The 21,023-nt window shown below is 36.3% G+C and overlaps 2 protein-coding genes across 2 annotated transcripts; both read right to left on the bottom strand.

The window, feature by feature from the left end:
- Positions 1-1,741: 1,741 nt before the first annotated feature.
- On the bottom strand, positions 1,742-2,671 carry LOC122914339 (olfactory receptor 4A47-like). Its single transcript, XM_044260969.1, has one exon. The coding sequence runs from the start codon at positions 2,669-2,671 to the stop codon at positions 1,742-1,744; it is 930 nt and encodes a 309-aa protein (XP_044116904.1).
- Positions 2,672-19,451: 16,780 nt separating this feature from the next.
- LOC122914338 (olfactory receptor 4A15-like) lies at positions 19,452-20,369 on the bottom strand. Its single transcript, XM_044260968.1, has one exon. The coding sequence runs from the start codon at positions 20,367-20,369 to the stop codon at positions 19,452-19,454; it is 918 nt and encodes a 305-aa protein (XP_044116903.1).
- Between the last annotated feature and the right edge of the window lie 654 nt (positions 20,370-21,023).

Here is a 21,023-nt window from a genome sequence, read left to right as displayed (position 1 = left end):
TTAGAATAGAGATTCTGGTAAGGGACGGGTAAAGGTTTATTCTACAATGTTTCTCACTTTGTATAGATTCAATTTTTAGTATTTATTACAATCTATTATAATTTATTTTTTATTTAAAAAGTAAAATACACTAAGAATTTCATATATCATGCAAACAAAATAAAGATAATGGTCTACGTAACATTCAGTATGTTAACTAGTGCAATAAATAGAACAAAAATAAAACAGGGATCTAAAGGGCTAGTATCCAAAATATACAAGAACTTATAAAACTCAACACCCCCCAAAACACAAATAATCCAGTTTTAAAGTGGGCAAACTACATGAATGAACATTTCTCTAAAAAAAACATACAGATGGCTAGCAGGAAAAGATGTTCATCATCACTTACCTTCAGGGAAATGCAAGTCAAAACTACAAATTAGATATCACCTCACACCTATTGGAATGTCTAAAATCAACAACACAAGAAACAGATGTTGACAAGGGTGTAGAGAAATAGGAACACTCGTGTACTGCTGCTGGGAAATCAAACTGCTACAGCCATCTTGAAACAGTATGGAGGTCCCTCGAAAACTTAAAAGTAAAATTAGGCAACAATCAAACAATAGCGCTACTGGGTATTTACCCAAAGAATACACAAATACACACTAATTTAAAAGGATAAATCTATCCTGACATTTGTACCAGATTTCTTTAAAATAGCCAGATTATGGAAGCTTCCAAGTGTGTATGTATATGTGTGTGTGAGAGTGTGTGCGTGTGTGTGTATCCAACATAAAAAAATAGGGAAATCTTGCCATTTGCAACAACATGGAAGGAGCTAGTGAGTATAGTGCCAAGCAAAATAATTCAGTCAGAGAAAGACAAATACCATATGACTTCACTCATATGGAATCTAAGAAACAAAATAAATGAGAAAAGGTAGAAGAGAGAGAGAGATATCAAGAAACAGACTCTTGGGACGCCTGGGTGGCGCAGTTGGTTAAACGACTGCCTCCGGCTCAGGGCGTGATCCTGGAGTCCCGGGATCGAGTCCCACATCAGGCTCCCAGCTCCATGGGGAGTCTGCTTCTCCCTCTGACCTTCTCCTCGCTCATGCTCTCTCTCACTGTCTCTCTCTCTCAAATAAATAAAATAAAATCTTAAAAAAAAAAAAAAAAAAAAAAAAAGAAACAGACTCTTAATCATTGAGAACAATCTGATGGCTACCAGAGAAGAAGGGGGTGTGGGTTAAATAGGTGATGGAGACAAAGGAGTGCACTTGTTGTTGTGAGCACTTGGTGATAAATAGAACTGTTGAATTATAATATTGCACACATGAAGCTAATCAAGCACTCTATGTTAAAAAAAAAAAAAAAAGGCAGGAACCGAACCAAATAGGAAAATAATAGTGAGAAAATAAGTAATAATACTAAAAATAACAATTAATTAAATTAAGGTAACTACAAAAATTCATCAATATCCAGCCCATATGGAGATTAGGAGTTTACTCATGGTGACCACTATGTATAGAACTGTTAAATCATGTTATTGTGTATATGACAATAAGAAAACACTATATATTAATTTTACCAGAATGAAAAAATTAAAAATAAATAACAATTAATGCAACTATAAAACTGCATTGACTACTTCATTACAAATTATTGACTCAGACTGTAAAGGAATTTACACTAAAATGGACTTTAACATTTGAGGAGATTGGCTCTAATGATAAACTATGATCTTGATGATGCATTTATTTGCTATTTGATATGACATTTCTCTTCCAGAGCTTCTTCATAGCATTTGTCATCTCAGAATTTCTCAGAGTGTAGATCAGTGGGTTCAACATGGGGGTTATGACTGTATAAAACACAGTCAATGATTTGTCAATAGGGAAGGTCTTAGCAGGTCTTGCATACATGAAAATACATGGAACAAAGAAGAAGACCACCACAGTGATGTGGGAACCACAGGTCTGGAGGGCTTTCCGCCTCCCTTCTGCACTAAGGTTTTTTAGAGAGTGCAGGATGACACCATAGGAGATGAGCAAGAGCACAAACACAATACTGCAGATCACTCCACCATTGGCCACCACTAACAGGCCGGCCACATACGTATCAGCACAGACCAGTTTCAATAGGGGGTACATGTCACAGAAAAAATGATCAATGACATTGGGGCCACAGAATGGGAGCCCATAAATAGTGCTAACCTGAATTACTGAATGCAGAAAACCTCCCACCCAGGACACTACCAGCAGCACAACACACACCCATTCCCTCATGATCACCAGATAATGCAAGGGCTTGCAGATGGCTACATAGCGGTCATAGGCCATCACTAGCAGAAGAAAGACCTCTGAGCCACCAAAAAGGTGATCTATAAAGAGCTGGGTCATACAAGATTGAAAGGATATGGTACTTTTCCCAAAGAAAACCTCTGAAATCAATCTGGGGGAAATACAAGAGGAATAAATGACATCTATAAAAGATAAGTTAGCAAGAAAAAAGTACATAGGTGAGCCCAGGGTATTACTAACACTTACAGTCACCACAATGAGCAGGTTTCCCACCACAGTCAAAATATAGAAGAGTAAGAACATAACAAAAAGAATCTTCTGTTCCTTTGGATCCTGGGTGAGCCCCAAGAGGACAAAGTAAGTTACGTTGTTTGGTGGTTCCATCTAGTCTGCATAGGAGATGACTTCTCATATTAGAACCAGGCTGATCTATAAAACAAGGGAGAAAACTTTTAAATACATGATAAGATTAATCTTTTATTGATTCATTCAATTAAAAAATGTGGCAGGAGTACCTGTTTTTGTCCGATGTTTCATAGAGGTGATTCCCAAATTGAATTACCATGGTTTCCTATATTCAGTGATAGCATACCTAATAATCACCAATGTTAAAAGTGTCAGTATAAAAACAGTTGCACAATGTAAAGTTCAGGGGTAGGAATATGTCAAACTAACAATCAGAGAAGACTCCCCAGAGGAAGAAATGCTTCCACTGAGTTTTAAAGAAAAAGTGGAAAGACAAGAAAAGAGAGCAAGAGAATTCCATGAAAAGGTACACAGTTTATAAGGTCACAAAAGGGAAATACTTGAGACTGATTAAAGGTAACTGACATTTTCAAACTGAGTGGCTCAAATTAGGAGTGAAAGATCACCACCCTGGATTGTCTCTTCCCTCACTGAGACTTCTTTCTTGAGATCTCTGGCTGAATATCCCTCCTTTTCCTGACCAAAAATGTGGAATGTTTCCAATGTTGGGTCTCTCCCTTAATTTTTGAACTTCATATATGTAATATCTATGACTCTGAACATCTCTAATTCAATATTAATTCAGAACTAATAAGACTAAATGTTTAATTTTCAGCAACAAACACAGGTGTTTCCCATCTCACTAAATGGTACTACCTTCCAAGTCATTACTCAGACAAGAAATATCACAATGTCTTTCATGCTTTTCTTGCTCTCATATCACATATTGATACTTTTAACAATTCTGATTAACTCCCATTTAAAATAGCTCACAAACTTGATCATTTTCCTCCAACTACAAATTCTCCAACCCACTAAACTAGCCTCCTGCCACATCTCTTCCCATTCATTCTGGCCTCCATTAATTCATTCTCATAAGGCAGCTCAAATGATCTGTTTATAAGGATGATTGGAATCACTCCACTGCTCACAATGCCTACAGTGGATTCCAATCACACACTCACAAGTAAATGAATCACATTTCATATTTACAGTAATGAAGAACTGTAATCTTCATTTCATAGTTGAACAAATGAGGCTCAGAACATCTAATTCTTTTTCCCAGACCACCCATTTTTAAGTGATTAAACTGGAATGGAAATCTAAGTTTCCTTTATTTCAAAGTAATTTAACTTTTACATGATAAAAAAAAATTCACACACTTGGAAGCCTAGTTCCCAATATTTACTGTTAGACTTACCTTGTGACAGTATGTCCACAAGCTGAAGGTAAACTTTTTAATTCATTCCTGGGACTGGAATTTTTCCTTTATCCAGTATGACAAAAGAAAGTAAAAAGCTTCATTAATACCTGATAGTATATTTTATTTCACTTGGCTATCACTCCATTTTCTTCATGGGGTACATTTTATATCATTTGGCTATCAGTCCATTTCCACCCTGATTATTCAGGACATTGCTTTTATTTGCATGGTAGGTTATGTAAAAAGAATTCCCTGGTCCACACAGGAAATAAAACTTTACTACCTTAGGATAATTTATCTAAAAGACAAGTAATCTAATTTTACATAATAAGATAGCAACCATCCATTTCCAAGGAGATTGTTCTTGGGTAACTCCTTCCCTACTAACTTCAAAATAGAAAACATTCACTTGGTTCATTCTTTCATTCTATCCTGTTGGTATGACCACACCAATTGACTTCAAAAATTTGAAAAGAGATGTTCTTGTGCTTTTTTGGGAAGTGTGCTTTCAGCCTAGCAAAAACCACCTAAAAATGTGTCACCTCTTAAGAGTGTAAAACCTTCTTCCCAATAGGGAAAGAGATCATGAGACGTTTCATCCCATCTGACCACATATGTCATTAAGTCAGAGTTGGAAAGTGTCCCAAGGCTGATTCTTGCTTAATTAAATTCATTGGATATTTCCACAGATTTTTTGAAAATATCTATACATAATAGTACTACTAGACCAAATCACATAATTAAAGTCTAACGGATGTAGCATGAAAAAAAAAATAGGTTTGGAAAAATTATGATACTATTGCCAGGCATAAATAAAATATCAACCAAAGCATTTTATTCCAATGAAGATTAATTTATCATGTATATCCCCACTTGTCATACCAAGGTCTCCTTTCTTTTTATTTAACACACATTTTATTATCAGCCTTAAAGTGTGAATAGATATATTAAATATTTATTTACCAATATGGGTGTAATAGGTATTAAATTATTAATTATTGTTTTTATATTAGAGCACATATTTAATGCCAGGAACCATGCTATGAGTGAGAGCAAAACAACTAATAAACAGGGGATAAAACACATGTAAAGTCCTTCCTGCATGGATTTTATTTCTCATATAGTCACAGAAAAAATAAGAGAACAATTTAATAAAATAAGTGTAGTCTTCTTCAGATAACTATTAAGAACTAACCTAATTAGTAGAAACTAACATGGCCAAGTATATTATTTGTCCTAAAAATATGAAAAATAAAACTCAGTAAACTTCGGCAACCACAATGTCCTTTACTTAGAGTACTAGGATACTATTCATATCTCTGGACATTAACCTTCTCTTTGCCTATTAAAACAAATGCTGGAATTTAACTTCCTGAAAGACCATGACTGAGTAGTCTCTCAGGTAGTAGAAATCTTCACCTGTTCAGTCATTCAAAATGTATCCCCACTAGTGCAATTTCTGGGTCATAGGGTAGCTCTATTTTTAACTTTTTGAGGAAACTCCATATTGTTTTCCAGAGTGGCTGTACCAGATTGCATTACCACCAGCTTGGTAAGTGGATTATCTTTTCTCCAGACCCTCACCAACGTTTGTGGTTTCCTGACTTGTGCTACTAGGTATTTACACAAAGGATACAAACATAGTGCACAGGGACACATGCACCCCAAAGTTTATAGCAGCAATTTCCACCATAGCCAAAGTATGGGAAAAACCCAGATTTCCATTAATAGATGAGTGGGTACAGAAGATGTGGTATATGAATAAATGGAATATTGCAGAGCCATCAAAAATGAAATCTTACTATTTATCATTATGTAGATGAAACTAGAGGGTATTATGCTAAGCAAAATGAGTCAGTCAGAGAAAAATAATTACCATATGACTTCACTAATATGCTGAATATAAGAAACAATATGGAGGATTATAGGGGAAAGGAGGGAAAAAAATAAGATGAAATCGGAGAGAGAGACAAATCATAAGAGACTGTTAACTATAAGAAACAAACTGAGGGTTGTTGGAGGGGAAATGGGTGGGGGGATGGGGTAACTGGGTCATGGGCATTAAGGAGGGCACCTGATGTAATGAGCACTGGGTGTTATATTCAATGATGAATCACTGAACTCTACCTCGGAAACTAAGAATGCACTTTATGTTAATTAATTGAATTCAAATAAGTAACAAAAATAAAAATTAAATTAAATAGAAAACATATACCTAAGGCCTCTTCCTACCCAGTTGAAGGGATGCTTTACTTTGCACCAACATCATCCCAGAAAATCAGACCTTTCCACATGTTTGTACAAGCAATGAGGGATGTCTATATACAGGAAAATTATCAAGGAAACATCTAGGGGATGAAGAGAAACTCCAACGTGGGAAGACAATTGAATTCTCAGAGATCTCTTAGGCTATTGTATCAGGAAAATAAACCTTGTAGTTATATGTGCAGACACAGCCTATGGCTTTCCACATCACTACAGGTTTCACTGAAAGAGAATGTATGGCCATTACAGGTTATCTTATTATAATATTTTGAACTAATTCAAATAAATTAAACTGTTCTGGACAGTATTCTCCCCTAGAACAATGATTAGAGAAAAAAGACTATGTTCTTGACAAGAAAGAGTGACAGACACCCAAATACGTGTACTAGCACTCCTAGACCAAATCACATTATTAAGGTCTAAAGGATGTAACATGAGGGGAAAAAATAGGTTTGGATCAATTATGAGACTATTGCCAGTGAAGAATAAAATACCACCCAAGGCATTTTAGTCAAGTGACGATTGAATCATCATGTATTTCCCCACTTGCCATAACAAGATTTTCTTTTGTTTCATTTTACATCCATTTTATTTTTTTTCCAATTTATTTATTTTCAGAAAAACAGTATTCATTATTTTTTCACCACACCCAGTGCTCCATGCAAGCTGTGCCCTCTATAATACCCACCACCTGGTACCCCAACCTCCCACCCACCCGCCACTTCAAACCCCTCAGATTGTTTTTCAGAGTCCATAGTCTCTCATGGTTCACCTCCCCTTCCAATTTACCTAAAAGCACATACCCTCCCCAATGTCCATAACCCTATCCTCCTTCTCCCAACCCCCCTCCCCCCAGCAACGACAACGACCTTGAAATATGAATAGATATACTAAAAAATTATTTACCAACATAGATGTAATAACTATTGAATTATTAATTATTGTTTTATATTAGAGCACCTATTTAATGCCAAGAACCATACTATGAGTAAGGACACAACAGTTAAGAAAATGGGGGGGAAATCATGTGAAAAATCTTTCCCATATGGATCTTATTTCTCATAGAGTCACACAATAAATATGAGGACAGTTGTACAAAGTAAGTATAGTTTCTTCAGATGACTATGTGAAAATTAGCCTAATTCATAGAAATTAACTTGGACAAGCTATTATTTGCCCTATTTTTTTAAAATCTCAATTTAGTTATTTCAATGTATCTTTCCTTGGTCCATACAATTAGGCAACCAAAAGTCTTTTACTTATATCATTAGGATAGCATTCATATCCCAGGACATTGTCCTAATAAGAAAGTTGGTGAAATTTAACTTCTGGGACAATCAATGACTGAGCAATCTCTCAGATAGTAGGAGAACTTTTCACCTGTTCAGTCATTCAAAGTGTATCCCTAAGGCCACTTCTTCTCTAATAGAAGGCAGGTTTCTACCTTTTTCCAGCTTCATCTCAGTGAATTGGGCCCCTCCAGATGATTGCACAAGCAATGAGGGATGTCTATACACAAGAACATATATGAAGGAAACATTTAGGGGGTGAAGAGAAACTCCAGACTCGGCAGACATTTGAATTCTCAGAAATCTCTTGGGCCACTGGATGAGGAAAATAATCCTTCCATTTATATGTACAGACACAGCGTATGGCTTTCCACACCACTAGTGTTTTTCAATGAAAGAAATTGTAAGGCCATTACAGGCTAGATTAGAATATTTGGAATAGATTCAAATAAAGTATCCTCCTCTGCACAGTGTTCTCCCCTAGAACAATAACTAGAGTAAAAAAATACTAGGTTCTTGCCAAGAAAGAGTGGCAGACACCCAAATATGTGAAAAGCCTCTAATTTGAACAGAAAAAAAATATATTAAATAATAAACTGTGAGTTTCTTATGGCTAAAACAATTTAAGTAAGGCAAATCACATTGATGCCAAAGTAAAAGGATAACCAGTCTCAGTTTCACTTATCAATCATGTCCTCAGCCAAGGAAGTCCTATCTCTAGCTGTTAGCATCACTACAAAGAGGCCCTGAAGCTCAGAGGCAGAAGGCCTTAGGATGAGGGAAGTTACTGAAGTTGAAGTTGCAATTCATAAAAAGATATGTAGTCACAGTTCTGTACTTCTGTGTTGGAATGGATGCAGTTGACCAAGGCCTGAATCTATGTCAACTGACACCATAATAATTTTCAGTTCATTAATTCAATCCTTAATTTCAGTCCAGTATCAATTGAGTGACTGTTTCTACAAGAAACAAATTATTTTCCAACAAGAGCCTGTTTCTAAATCAAGTCTCTGAAGACCTCCACTCTTACTCATTTTCCCACAGCTTATGATGAGCTCCACTGAGCATCTTCATTTCCACGTTTGGTTGTATATTGTATTTTCTAGGTCATAAGTATCATAGATAAAAATCATTAAGTACCTGTAAGAAACAGCTGAAAATCTTTTTGATGTTCTAAGCCACACAAAAAGCTACTTGTTTTCAATTTACATAAATGTATGCGTAGTTTTATGCTGTGTTAAAAAAAATCCTAAAAAGCTAAACTCTTATCTTAAGTTAGACATAGAGGACTAAATCATTGTCAAAGTTAAAAAAAAAAAAGATGTAATGGAAAGATTAAAAAAATATCACTACAATATAAAACATTAAAGAGAACAAACTACAACATTCAAAACTTAGTACTATTATTCTACAACTGGTAAATTTCTAGCAATAGTGATCAAGATAAAATACCAATATCAGAAATTAAAAAGGAAATAAACTCATACATATGCTTCAGACTTTGAAAGGTTAATAAATGATTTTTCTGGAAAAAAATTATTCTAATAAATTTTATACCTTAGATAAAATGGGTATAATTTCTTCACAAACTTCTGAAAAAGACTCAAAAATAACTTGAGGAGGAAAAGCAAGATGGTGGAGGAGTAGGAGACCTACGTTTCACCTGGTCCCAGGAATTCAGGTAGATGGTTTTCAAACCATTCTGAACACCTACAAACTCAACAAGAGATTAAAGAAAAAATAGCAGCTATTCAATGAACAGAAAAGTGACCACTTTCTGGAAGGTAGGATGTGTGGAAAAGTGAATCCAAGGTGATATTTGGAAAGATAGACTGCAACGAGGGAGGGAGCCTCTGTGATCCAGCTGCCAGCAAGTAACAGAGCAGTGGAGAACAAAATTGGAACTTCTACAAGTAGGCTCTGATGAGGTATGTCATTCCAGTGGCTAAGTATTGGATGGAACCCTCTCTGGGACAGTGTGGTCTCACAACCCTCAGGGCCACAGAACAACTGGAGGTGACTGAGTGTGGCAGAGCTCCCAAGTCTTGGAACCCAGAAACTGGCTGCAAGCCCAGGAGTAGGTTCTCAGCTTGGGCCTGTCATAAACCATGATCCACAGCACAGTTGGGCCACTACTCTTTGAGCAGAGACCCCAAAAGCAGGCAATCCAGGGAGCCTCCCCTTCCTACCCCAGAGGAATGGCACAGGAGTGCACTGTAGGACTCTGCAGGGTTTGGAGACTCTAAATGGGGACATGTGCCAGAAAGAGAAATGCTAGGTTATAGGGCTAGTGAGCATGGAGTGCAGCTAGAGACCAAAGAGATAGGAGGGATTGACTGCTTTTCTTTGCAGGCTAACTGAGGAGTGGTGCACCCAGTTCTTGGGGCCTCCAGGCCCAGAGATTAGGAGGATGCCATTTTTATTCTTGTCCCCCAAAGCCATACAGAGAGATTTCAGGGAACAAAAGCTACAGAGAGCAAACCCGAGAAGAATGGGAATACTTAGCATGGCCCTGGCAAAAGTGGTACAGTTCCACCTGGAGCAAAGACACTTGAAAGTCACTGCAACAGGCTGCTCATCCAGAAGATCAGCAAGAACATTCAGCCAAGACCAAGTTTACCAATCAATGAGAACTGCTATGCAATGTGCTCTAAACTCTAGCAATGTGCTCTAGGGGAATACAGCACATAGAATTCATGACTTTTTTCTCATGATTCTTAAGCCCTTCAAAGTAAATTTTTTTTAACTTTCTTTGCTTTTTTTTCTGTTTCTATTTTTTTCTTTTTCTTCTTTCTAATTTTAACCATCTTATCAGCTCCTTTTTTAAATATTTTTTTAAATTTTCATTTTTACACTCATCTTCTATCCCTTCATAGTATTTAACTTTATTTTTCATATATAACTATACAAGCAGAGTTTTATACTTACATTTATGCAAAAATATAAATATAGAAGTATATATCTTTGTATATAACTTATTCTTTCTTTAAAATTCTGGCATACATTCGGCTCGGGTCATGATCCTAGGGTCCTGGGATCGAGCCCCGCGTCGGGCTCTCTGCTTGGCAGGGAGCCTGCTTCCTCCTTCTCTCTCTCTGCCTGCCTCTCAGCCTGCTTGTGATCTCTGTTTGTCAAATAAATAAATAAAATCTTTAAAAAAAAATTCTGGCATACAGTATCTTCTAACAGACCAAATATACCCAAAAATACTAGTGTATGGTTTTCTTCTAGTCTCCAGCCTGATCACATTCTCTCCTTTTTTTTCTTTATTAATTTTTTTCCTTCTTTTTTCAACAAACTTCTTAACTCAACAATTCCTTTTTTAAAAACTTTTTAAATGTTCATCTTTATAGTCATATTCCATAACTTTAGCATATTTACCCTTATTTTTGTGTATACATACAAGGTTTATATCTTTAAAATTTTGGGAGGCAGTTATTTCTAACAGACCAATATAAACCCAAAATCTAGTGTGTGGCTCTGTTCTATTCACCAGCCTTATCATTTTTTTTCCTTTCTTTTTCTCACAGCTGCAGGTCTCTTCTGATTGGTATAATGTATATTTTTCTGGGGTCATTCTTGCACTTTTAGCATTTTGTTCTCTCATTCATCTATTCTTCTCTGGACAAAATGATGACACAGAAAAACCCACTTAAAAAAAACAAAAAAGACAAAGAGGCCATACTTACTGCCAGGGACCTAATCAATATGGACTTTAGTAAGATGTTGGAACTAGGGTTCAGAATGAGGACTATAAAAGTACTAGCTGGGCTTGAGAAAAGAATAGAAGATACTAGAGAATCCCTTTTTGGAGAAATAAAAGAACTAAAATCTTAAAAAGTTGAAATCAAAAAGGCTATTAATGAGGTGCAATAAAAAATGGAGCCTCTCATCATTAGGATAAATGAGGCAGAAGAGAGAATTAGTGATAGAGAAGACCAAATGATGGAGAATAAAGAAGCTGAGAAAAAAGAGAGATAAACAACTACTGGGTCACTACAGAATAATTCGAGAGATAAGTAATACCATAAGACAAAACAATATTAAAATAATTGGCATCCCAGAAGAAGAGAGACAGAGGCAGAAGATATATTGGAGCAAATTATAACAGAGAACTTCCTTAATTTGGGGAAGGAAGCAGGCATCAAAATCCAGGAGGCACAGAGAACCTTCCTCAAAATCAATAAAAATAGGTCAACACATCATCTAATAATAAAACTTACAACTCTCAGTGACAAAGAGAAAATACTGAAAATAGCTTGGGACAAGAGGTCTGTAAAATACAACAATACTAATATTAGATTGGCAACAGACCCAATCACAGAGACCTGACAGGCCAGAAAGGACTGGTATGATATATTTAGAGCACTAAATAAGAAAAATATGCAGCTAAGAATACTATACCCAATGAGGCTGTCATTGAAAATAGACAGAGAGATTTAAAAAAAAAAATTCCAAGACAAACAAAAAATAAAATAATTTGTAAACACCAAACCAGCTCTACAGAAAATATTGAAAGGGGTTCTTTAAGCAAAGAGACAGCCTAAAAGTAACATAGACCAGAAAGAACATAGACAATATACAATAACAGTCACCTTACTGGATATACAATGGCACTAAATTCATATCTTTCAGTAGTTGCTCTATATGTAAATGGGATAAATGACCCCAATCAAAAGTTGTATTGTGCCCAAATTTCGAGACCCCCCCCAAAGACAACCACCAGAGTCCAGAGTCAAAGCCAAAGAACAAGGGTCATTTATTACCAGTTCAAACCCAGACCTCCATGCACTTGTTGCCAGTGATGCTAAGAGGTCCCAAGCTCAGGATCACAACACTTTTTATACACTATTTTTGGGGAGGCAGGGACTTAGCATACATCATAGTATCTTGTAACAAATCGCCACATACCGTGGGAAAATCAAAAAGGAACTCTATAATATGACTGGTGCACTACAGAGCAGGAAAAGGCTGGGAATGGATTACTGGTTAGGGCAAAGGGCTCTTCAAACAAGGGGTCATTCTTCAAACAGCTGAGTTTGTGCCGCTAGGGTATGTGTCACCTCAGGATTGACCGGGGTCTTCCTGTCAAGCCGCGGGGCACCAGATAGTTGTTATCTCTCGGCCCAGAGCCGGATGGCGGGGGCGGGGGGAGGTTCCTGGAGCAGTCATTCCATTATGTCCAATTCCAGGTGGGGTTTCTCTGGCTTCAGATGGCTGTTATCTGTTGGCCCAGAGCCAGGGGAGGGGTCTGGGCCATTCTGTCAGGTTCAATTCTGGGAGGGGCATGCATAGTTACAGAGTGTCTATAGAAAGTCTGCTGGTATTTTTCCATCTCCTCATGGGTTAGCAAGTGAAGGTACAGAAGCAGAAATAGCGGTAATGGTTATAATTTAGGCATCTCAGTCACAGGGTATCAGAAAGCATTAAAAAACAAGACCTATTGATATGCTATCTGCAAGAAACTGATTTCAGACCCAAAGACACCTCCAGATTTTAAGTAACACAGTGAAAAACAATTTAAAATCTAGTGGACATCAAAAGAAAGCTGAGGTGACAATCCTTATATCAGCTAAACTAGATTTTTAAATAAAGGCTACAATGAGATGAGGAAGGATACTATATCATACTTAAAGGGTCTGTACAACAATTAGACCTAACAATTTTAAATATCCATGCTCCTAATATGGGATCAGCCAAATATATAAACCAACTAATAACCAAATCAAAGAAACACATCGACAATAATACAATAAGAGTAGGGGACTTTAACACACCCCTCACTAAAATGGACAGATCGTCTAAACAAAAGATCAACAAGGAAATAAAGGTTTTAAATGACACACTGGACAAGATGGACAGATATATTGAGAACATTCCATCCCAAAGCAACAGAATACACATTCTTCTCTAGTGCATGTGGAACATTCTCCAGAGTAGATCACATCCTGGGTCACAAATCAGGTTTCAACCAGTACCAAAGGATTGGGATCATTCCCTGCATATTTTCAGACCACAGTGCTTTGAAACTAGAACTCAATCACTAGAGGAAAGTTGGAAAGAATTCAAATACATGGAACCTAAAGAGCTACCTATTAAGTAATGGATGGGTCAACCAGGAAACTAAAGAAGAATTTAAAAATATCATGGAAACTATGGGGCGCCTGAGTGGCTCAGTGGGTTGAAGCCTCTGCCTCGGCTCGGATGATGATCCCGGGGTCCTGGGATCAAGCCCCGCATCGGGCTTTCTGCTCAGCGGGGAGCCTGCTTCCTCCTCTCTCTCTCTCTGCCTGCCTCTCTGCCTACTTGTGATCTATATCTGTCAAATAAATAAATAAAATCTTTAATATATATATATATATATATAATGGAAACTAATAAAACTAATAAAACTGAAAACACAACTGTTCAAAATCTTTGGGATGAAGCAAAGGAGGCCCTCAGAGGAAAGTATATAGCAATACAAGTCTTTCTCAAAAAACAAGAGAGGTCTCAAATACACAACCCAACTTTACACCTAAAGATATGGAGAAAGAACAGAAAAGAAAGCCTAAACCCATCAGGAGAAGAGAAATAGGAAAGATCACAGCAGATCTCTGATCTCTGCTCAAATATGTTCTTAAAACTGTTTGTATTTCTTTGGTGTTGGTTGTGATTGCTCCTCTTTCATTCGTGATTTTATTTATTTGGGTCCCATCTCTTTTCTCCTTGATAAGTCTGGCCAGGGGTTTATCAATCTTATTAATTCTTTCAAAGAACTAGTTCCTACTTTTGTTGATCTGTTGTACTGTTCTTTTGATTTCTATTTCCCAGAAGGTTGTCCCAAGGGGGTTGCCCTTTCTCCACTTCCTTGTCAACAATTTTTGTTCCCTCTTTTGTTAATTTTAGCCATTCTGACTGATGTAAGATGGTTTCTCATTGTGGTTTTGATTTGCATTTCCCTTATGATTAGTAATGTTGAGCAACCTTCCATCTGTATGTCTTCTTTAGAAAATATCAATTTAGGCACATTGCTCATTTTTTAATCAATTTTTGTTTTGATTTCCATTTGCTATTTAGTTGTATAAATTCCTCTTACATTTTGGATATTAATCTCTTATGAGGTATATGACTTGCAAATATTTTATCTCATTCCATAGGTTGCCTTTTCCTTTGGTGCATAAGCAGTCTGGATTTAGAACTTGAAATCCTGAACTTCAAGATCATATCAGGATGGAAGGCGATATTAACTGGCCTAATCCCTTCTGTTTCATCCTTCTGGGAGCCTGGAACTGCCATTTTAGAAATCTGACATACTCACTGGAGAGATAGGCTACATGGAGAAAGAGGTAGAAGATTCCAACCTTCTAGCCATCTCTGCCAAGGCACGGCTCACATGAATAAAGTCATCCTAAACACTCCCAAAAGCCCCTAATCAGCTGAATACCAGGGAGGAACCTCAGTCCATGTCACACAGAACAGAATGGTTCAGTCGTGTGCTCCCAAAATTAGCATATGGTTAGACAAAGACTTGTGTATGGCAAGATATATCCCTGTGTGTAGTCAGATACACTGTGTGTGATATATCAAATATTTATGTATATACATCTGCATTCATATGTGTAGTCAGATACTTATCCATATGTTTTTGGAAACAGACTTCTCTGTGTTCACATATAGATACATATATGAAATTGGATATATACCTACAGATCACTGAACAATGTACCTATATATAACCTGTAATTATACAGAGCTACATGGGGTCACATAGAGATATCTGTGGTTGAATACCTACTTGTGTATTGTCAAATGTAGGTCTATGAATTTTGAATGCAAACATACACACATGCCTCTGAGTATTGTGCTAAAGACACTGAGCCCTTTCTGATCAGCTCATTGGAAATGTGAACAAACTAAGGGTTATGGAAGGGGAGGTCCTGGAGGATGTGGTAACTGGGAGATGGGCATTAAGGAGGTCATGAATGTGAAAAGCACTGGGTGTTATATGCAACTGATAAATACATCTGAAATAAATGATGCACTTTATGTTGACTAATTGAATTTAAATTTAAAAAAAGAAAATATGAATCAAATGTAAATAAGACAAGCTACTATTTAATTAATAAAACCAAAAGCCAAGATTTATATACATTCTATGGAAATGATTACAAATTTACTGAGACATTGATCAAGCCTTCACAATATATGTCTCATTCTGGATGGGAAAACAAGATATGAAAACATGCCATTTTCCTCAAAATCAATGTGGAGAGTCATGAAGTTCTAAATATAGAGTTATGGGAAGATTTCAAACTTTACAAAATAATCCAAAGGTTTATCAGGAAAAGTAAATATTGAGAAATTTCAAAAGACTTGAAAAGGCTGAGTAATTAAAGGAGATTATTCCTACAAGGTATAAACACCTTAAAATCCTTGACTACTGACATAGAATGTTAGTGGTAGGGAAATAAACCAAAGGAAAAGGAGGCGGAGGAGGGAGCAGCACAGAAGGAGGTGAAATGGACCACAAATTAACACACTAATTGTATAAAATTTGACATAGTAAATAGAAAATTTTAAATTATTACTAAAATTAATAATAACTTTGGAAGATTATTTTTCCTGTTTAAGGAAAACAGGCTTGGATTTGTCCTTATTACAAGCAAAAATAAATCCTGGATCACTTAAAAAGAAAACATTTTTGAGAGTTATTTTTATTTTTTAAACAGATGATAAAATTTATAAATTCACCAAATGAAAGTAAATGAAATTTTCCAAAAGTGATGGGATAGAAGAAATCAAAAGTTAAGGACTATGGGAACATCATTATAGAAAAACACACATAATTACAACATAAATAAGGTAAATGTTTTGAGCAAATATCAAAGACTATTGTAGCAAATGTATATATTTAATGTAGAAAGAGTTCATGAAAATTCATCAGTAAAAACTCTTCAAGAGATCAAGAATTCAAGAATGCAAGTACTGACAAAGTTCGTGGAGTGGATTCTATGTCACACATTGTGCAAATACAGAGTATAAAGACAGCTAAGTAACTTTTGTGGCTTAAAAGAACTTAGAGAATAATTAACATAGACAATTAATCGAGATTTTTATCTCATCACTTGCAATAACAGTACAAATTTGGAAATTAACTAAATGTCTAAATTCATTTGGGCCACTTTAACAGAATACCACAGACTGATTGGCTTCAACAAAAGTCATTTCTTTCTCACAGTTCTGGGGTTCTGGGAAGTCCAAGATCAAGACATTTGCAGATCCCATATCTGGTGAAATCTTGCATCCTAGTTCATAGATAACTGTTTTTGCTGTGTATTCACATTGCAGAAAGAGCAAGTGAGGTCTATGGTGTCATTTTTTTTTGTAGGTAATTAATGTTACTTTTATTTAGAGTAAGAATGAATCATACAGTTCTTCAACAGTGAATTTGTTTTATCATTCATAGTATATGCTTAAGTTGAAATCACTATAGATTTTTTTTCATTTTATTTTATTTCTTTTCAGTGTTCCAGAATTCATTGTTTATGCACCATACCCAGTGCTCCATGCAATATGTGCCCTCCATAATACCCACCACCAGGCTCACCCAACTCCCCATCCTCCTCCCCTCCAAAACTCTCAGTTTGTTTCTCAGACTCCACAGTGTCTCATGTTCGTCTCCACCACCAATTTCCCAGAACCCCCTTCACCTCTCCTCCATGTCCTCCATGTTATTCCTCATGCTTCATAAGTAAGTGAAACCATATTATAATTGACTCTTTCTGCTTGACTTTTTCACTCAACATAATCTCTTCCAATCCTGTCCATGTTGCTACAAAAGTTGCTACAAGAGACCTCATGGTCTCTGAGGGAGGCAGAATACTCCATTGTCTATATGGACAATATCTTCCTTATTCATTCATCTGTTGAAGGGTTTCTTGGCTCCTTCCACAGTTAGGGGACTGTGGCCATTGCTGCTATGAACATTGGGGTACAGATGACCCTTCTATTCACTACATCCGTATCTGTGGGATAAATACCCAGTAGTGCAATTGCAGGGTCATAGGGTAGCTCTATTTTTTATTTTTTGAGGAATCTCAACACTGTTCTCCAAAGTGGCTGCACCAACGTGCATTCCCACCAACAGTGTAAGAGAGTTCTCCTTCTCCACATCCTCTCCAACACTTGTTGTTTACTGCCTTGTAAATTTTGGCCATTCTAACTGGTATAAGGTGGTATCTCAATGGGTCTTGATTCGAATCTCTCTGATGGCTAATGATGACAAACATTTTTTTCATGTGTCTGTTAGCCATTTGTATGTCTTCTTTGGAGAAGTGTCTGTTCATGTCTTCTGCCCATTATTTGATGGGACATCAGCCCCATCTTGGATCTTGGATATCAGCCCTTTGTCTGTAGTGTCATTTGTGAATATCTTATCCCATTCCATGGGTTGCCTCTTTGTTTTGTAGACTGGTATCTCTTTTTAAAGAGACAGTAGTCACATTCATGAGAGCTCTACCTTCATGACCTAATCAGCTCCCAAAAACCCCACCTCCAAATATCATGTATTATAAAGAATTTAATAAATTTTGGAGGGAACACAAATATTCAGTCTATAGCCACATCTAAAACTGATGACTTGATGATAAAACTTCTGTTTACTAATATTTAATGATAGTGTCTTATTTGGGAAGAATTTGAGATGACATAAGAAATCTCCATGTAATAATAATTGATATAAGTTGGGATATAAAGTTTCTCATACACTGTGACTTACGAGTGAAAAGGCTCTATTCCCCTTAGCCAGGGCACCCCATAAATCCAGACTAAATAAGGGAGACAGAAACATGGGTTTCTTTGATTACATGCTTCCTACACTATTAGAGGCAGATAACATTTTCTTTCAAACCTCATTCAGAGAGAGGGAGACTTATGAAAGGGATCTCTGTTAAAGAATTCAATACATATTATGACCTCTTTATTACTCAATAATCTGCATTCCTTTAAGAGAAGAGGCAAAAGTGACATGCCATATTGTCAACATCTTTCTTACAAATGATATCACCCAAAATATCTGGCGTCAGGGTCTGTATTGCATACCCAAAGCTCAGGAACTATGGATTATGTTAATTCCATATATGAAAGGAAGGGCCAAGGTCCCTAAAGAAGGCAATGAAATGCTGTAAGCAAAAGTACAGATGGGGATACTGAAAAATAGTAGAGATATTATCAAATATTCTAAACTATAAGGGAAGATTAATGGATCATCTCAATGAAAATACAACACCAAACAAAGTTGCTCCACATGAGGAGATAATAGGATTTGCCAATTAGAAAAATAAGTAAATCTTACTTATCATATCTAGGTCTTTTGTTTGGGTTTTTTCCTTGCCATAACTTCTTTATGAGTAATATAACACAGAAGAAGAATTCCTTTTCAATCCTATTAGTTAATTAATATGAACAAAATTATATACTTAACCATCTTGCAGTTACAAAAATAAGATATATACTTCAAGTATTAAGTATGAGTTGTCTTTGTAGGGGAGGAATGCACCAAGTGTTTATGTCCCATTTCTTAAAATCTTTCTCTGAAATATATAGTGAGCACTATTAATTCTGTAAAAGAACAATTGGGTAAAAGAGAAGCATGTGAAAATTGCCCAGTAATGGAAATAAAGGTACAGTATTTATTATAGCAAAACTCATCACATAGAACACAAACCTAGAGTTTCAATAGAAACATTTTATGCCCCAAAGCTACAGACCTATTTTCCTAACAATTTATGAAAATCTTAGAAATCTTTTTTGATCATTACAATATTTACACCTTAAATGCTTTCATCATACACAAGTTCATTAAACCTGAGGAGAAATTCATTACAAATAAATAATTAAATAATTTTTTCCTAGATGGAGTAACTCTACATTGAAAAAATGTGAAAATTTCTCTTCAGCATCATTTTCTTCTTCTGGTCCACAGCTTTTTCATGGCATTTTTCATCTCTCCATTTCTCAGAGTATAGATCAGAGGGTTTAACATAGGGGTGATAACTGTGTAAAACACAGTCAAGGATTTATCAATGGGTAAAGTAGAAGGAGGTCTCACATACATAAAAATGCAAGGGACAAAGAAGAGGACCACCACTGTAATGTGAGAACCACAAGTGGATAAGGCTTTGCGCCTCCCTTCCTGACTATGGGTCTTCAGGGAGTGCAGAATGACCCCATAGGAAATGAGTAAGACTGTAAAGATGACCACACAGATTGCTCCATCATTGGCAACTACAGTGAGACCAATAACATAAGTGTCAGTGCACGCAAGTTTTAATAACGGATACATGTCACAGATAAAGTGGTCGATGACATTGGGACCACAGAAGGGAAGGTTGTAAACAAAGAGAAGTTGAACAACAGCATGCAGAAAACCTCCAACCCAGGCCAAGAGCAACAACAAAATACACACCCGTTGATTCATGATTGTCAAATAATGCAGAGGTTTGCAGATGGCCACGTAGCGGTCATAGGCCATGACCACCAGGAGCAAAATCTCAGCACCACCAAATAAGTGCCCTATAAAGAGCTGGGACATGCAACCTTGGAAGGAAATGGTTTTCTTCTCATAGAGTAAGTCTATAATCATATTTGGAGTAACTGTAGTAGAATAAACAGCATCCATAAATGATAAGTAACCAAGGAAGAAGTACATAGGGGCATCCAGGGTTGGGCTGACCACCACAGTCACCACAATGAGTAGGTTGCCCACCATTGTCACGATGTAGATGATCGAGAACACGACAAATAGTATTTTCTGACCTTGGAGGCTCTGGGTGAGCCCCAAGAGGACAAACTCAGTCACATTGTTCCTGTGTTCCATATGTTCTTTTGCATCTCCTTATTTTACAGTTCAAGAAAAAATTAGCTATGTGTGATAATTACTAGTGACTTCCTGAAATCTAACACAATCTTTTTATTCATTTACCTAATAGGCATTGCAGTTTCTTATGTTCCAGTACTTTCAGAAATTATAAGAATACAATGTGGATGAAAACATTCTCCCTAACCTCACCAGTCTTGCTGATTCAGGCAGAGATAAGTCACTAAAAACATTGTGGACAAAGGACACAGTATAAATAAATGGAGGAGCACAACCAATTTTCCAACTGGAAGCTAGTAAAATTGTACATGTAGTGAATTCTTCATATACAAATTTTTAAATGCATTGTTTTAATGAAAAACTACAACAAGATTTGTATTTGCTTCCCAGCTAATGCAAGAGATGACTTTCTAACTTCTGGAATCCTCTTAACTCATAAATGAAATTGATACATTTTATGATATCAGAACATCTCAAGGACTTTAAAGATACCATGACATCAATAGATAAAAGTAGATGGGAGAAAAGACTTGCATTTTAGAGGATATACACAGAGTTAATATCAAAATACACACATACACACAGAGTTTTAAGCAAATAAAATATAGAAGACAAAGAAACCAATGGCAAGTGGGTTAATCATTTAAAGAAGTA

This window comes from Neovison vison, chromosome 7 (assembly GCF_020171115.1).
Source record: "Neovison vison isolate M4711 chromosome 7, ASM_NN_V1, whole genome shotgun sequence".
NCBI classification, from domain to species: domain Eukaryota; kingdom Metazoa; phylum Chordata; class Mammalia; order Carnivora; family Mustelidae; genus Neogale; species Neogale vison.
This window is presented reverse-complemented; position numbering and strand designations above follow the sequence as displayed.